Below are 2,009 nucleotides of genomic sequence, written 5' to 3'. Positions count from 1 at the left end.
CGACGGGGCGTTCCTGTCGGTGCTTCCCGGCGTTGTGGCCTGTCCCCGCCCCTTCCCGCGCTTCGCGCCTCTCGCCCGAGCAGGTCGCGCGCAGGGGGTTCTGTCAGGCGCCTCAGGGCTGGCGGCCCGGCGGCGGGAACCTGTCTTCTGCCTCCCCCACCGCCTCTGGCTCCCCTCCACCTTCCGGCGGGATTCCCCCTGTCAGCTGCGGGGCCCGGGACTGAATGTCACCGGCCCCGCCGCAAGGCACCGAAGCAGTGCTGCAGGGTTTTTGTCTGTATCTGGTTGGTTGGGGTTTGGTTCGTTTTTGGGGAGCTTTCAAAATATTGGAAACTGTAATAGATCAGTGCAGGTTCAGAGAATAAAAGGTGGACTCAAGGCAGTCTGAATAAGTGGTTGTGAATTTCTCCTGGGCACAAAGGCCCAGTTGTCAGTTAGGTGTGGCTGTGCAGAGACGTTCTGGATAGCTCAGCCCTGTACGATACGTGTCCAGTATTTCCACCCCATGGAGCTCCTTGGACTTGCCCTACACAGAATATCCTGTGCATGGGTAAAAGAACCCTGAACTGTGATATCGCAGTGTTTGACATAGCTCTAATGCCTCTATTGGACATTTACAAAACCACTCCACAAACATGTATTGTTAAACCTCACAATACCATTCTGAGACAACTTGGCTTCGTTAAATACCAAAAGAAGAGCAGGTTCCACATGCCTGTACACTGCATCACCCATAGAACCTGTTCCATACTTCCGATAAGACCCGAAAGATGGAAAACATGCATTTGAACATTCGGTTCATGCTCTCTTTAGTACAGACTAGCCCTAATTTTTTGTCTAATTTAAAGTTCTGAAGCAAGCACCAACTGCATAAGAAATAAATCTATTCCTCCCATAAAATACGAAGAGGAATGTTCAGTGTTCTGATGGAATATTGAAAACGATGGTCTGTCTGGGCTTTGCACAGACATGTCCTGGGGTCAGGAGCTGCAGTGGCAATGGGCTGGGCACCAACGGCCAGGTCCAGCCTCCCTCTGCTCTCGCCAGGCTGCCAAATGGAGGAGTTTCCTGGTTTCAGCTGAGGCAGAGTTAACTTTCTTCACAGTAGCTAGTGTGTTCAGTATTGGAGACTTGGGCGTTTTTTTGCCTGAACTGGGCAATCATTGCGGGAGAGGGAGGAATAAGAGTTGAGAGTAAATCAGGGATAACACTCAAGAGTTTAAGACCAGAGAGAGCCATGCACTCAAATGATGCTGCAAGGGGACAAAGCTTGTAGGAAAGCCTGGGTAAGGCTGTTGGGAAGCAGAGGCAAAGGGAAGGGGAAGCTGAAGCAACTTGCACTCAAACGAGCTTGTTCTCAGCCCTGGGGCCACACATGCACATTGCCTCTCACCTGCAGCAGCAGCTCCAGGCCCTTGCTGCGGTGTGCCATCTCATCTGCCGTGATGTTGGACAAGTACACGCTGGCTCCAAAGTCAATAAGCAGCTCAATGAACTCGCTCCTGCAGCCGTGTCTCAGGCAGGTTTCCAGCAGAGGCTTGGGTTCCTTGACCTGGGCAATCACCCTCTCCTCAGTGCAATTTATAGTCAGGATCAGCACCATAAAGCAACAGCGTCTTGAAGTCTTCCAGGTGCCTGCACATGGTGGTGAGGCAGAGGGGACCAGAACAAGCCACCAACTTGGCAGCTTGCTCAGACAGCTTCACCTGAATGTTAGTTTCTGTGACGTGCAGGATGCCCATGTCCCCATCCCTCGCAGTGATGAGCAGCAGAGAGCAGTTGCTGTAGATGCTGTCAGCAGGACTGGCCCCTGCATCCAGGAGGACTTTTGCGTGTTCTCGGTGGCCGTTGCTGACCACCATGAAGAGTGGGGTTTGAGCCTTCACATCTAGGTTGTCTACCTCTGCCCCATGGGGCAAGAGGACCTTCACACTCCTGACACAGCCCCATGTGGCACCCAGGCGCAGCGGGCTGCTGGGGACGCCCCAGCCGCTCCTGCGGTTGATGAA

The 2,009-nt window shown here is 53.3% G+C and overlaps 1 protein-coding gene across 1 annotated transcript; it reads right to left on the bottom strand.

The window, feature by feature from the left end:
- Positions 1 to 1,393: 1,393 nt before the first annotated feature.
- Positions 1,394 to 2,006, bottom strand: LOC104470170 (ankyrin repeat and SOCS box protein 12-like; the record flags this gene model as incomplete). Its single annotated transcript, XM_010085000.1, is given in 2 exon segments — positions 1,394 to 1,582; positions 1,584 to 2,006. Coding segments are annotated over 2 exon segments (612 nt in total), but the record flags the coding sequence as incomplete, so codon positions are not given.
- Positions 2,007 to 2,009: the final 3 nt, after the last annotated feature.

The sequence above is a fragment of the Pterocles gutturalis genome, unplaced genomic scaffold (assembly GCF_000699245.1).
Source record: "Pterocles gutturalis isolate BGI_N339 unplaced genomic scaffold, ASM69924v1 scaffold26110, whole genome shotgun sequence".
Lineage (NCBI taxonomy): Eukaryota > Metazoa > Chordata > Aves > Pterocliformes > Pteroclidae > Pterocles > Pterocles gutturalis.
The sequence above is the reverse complement of the archived record's forward strand: the minus strand, read 5'-3'. Positions and strand labels throughout refer to the sequence as shown.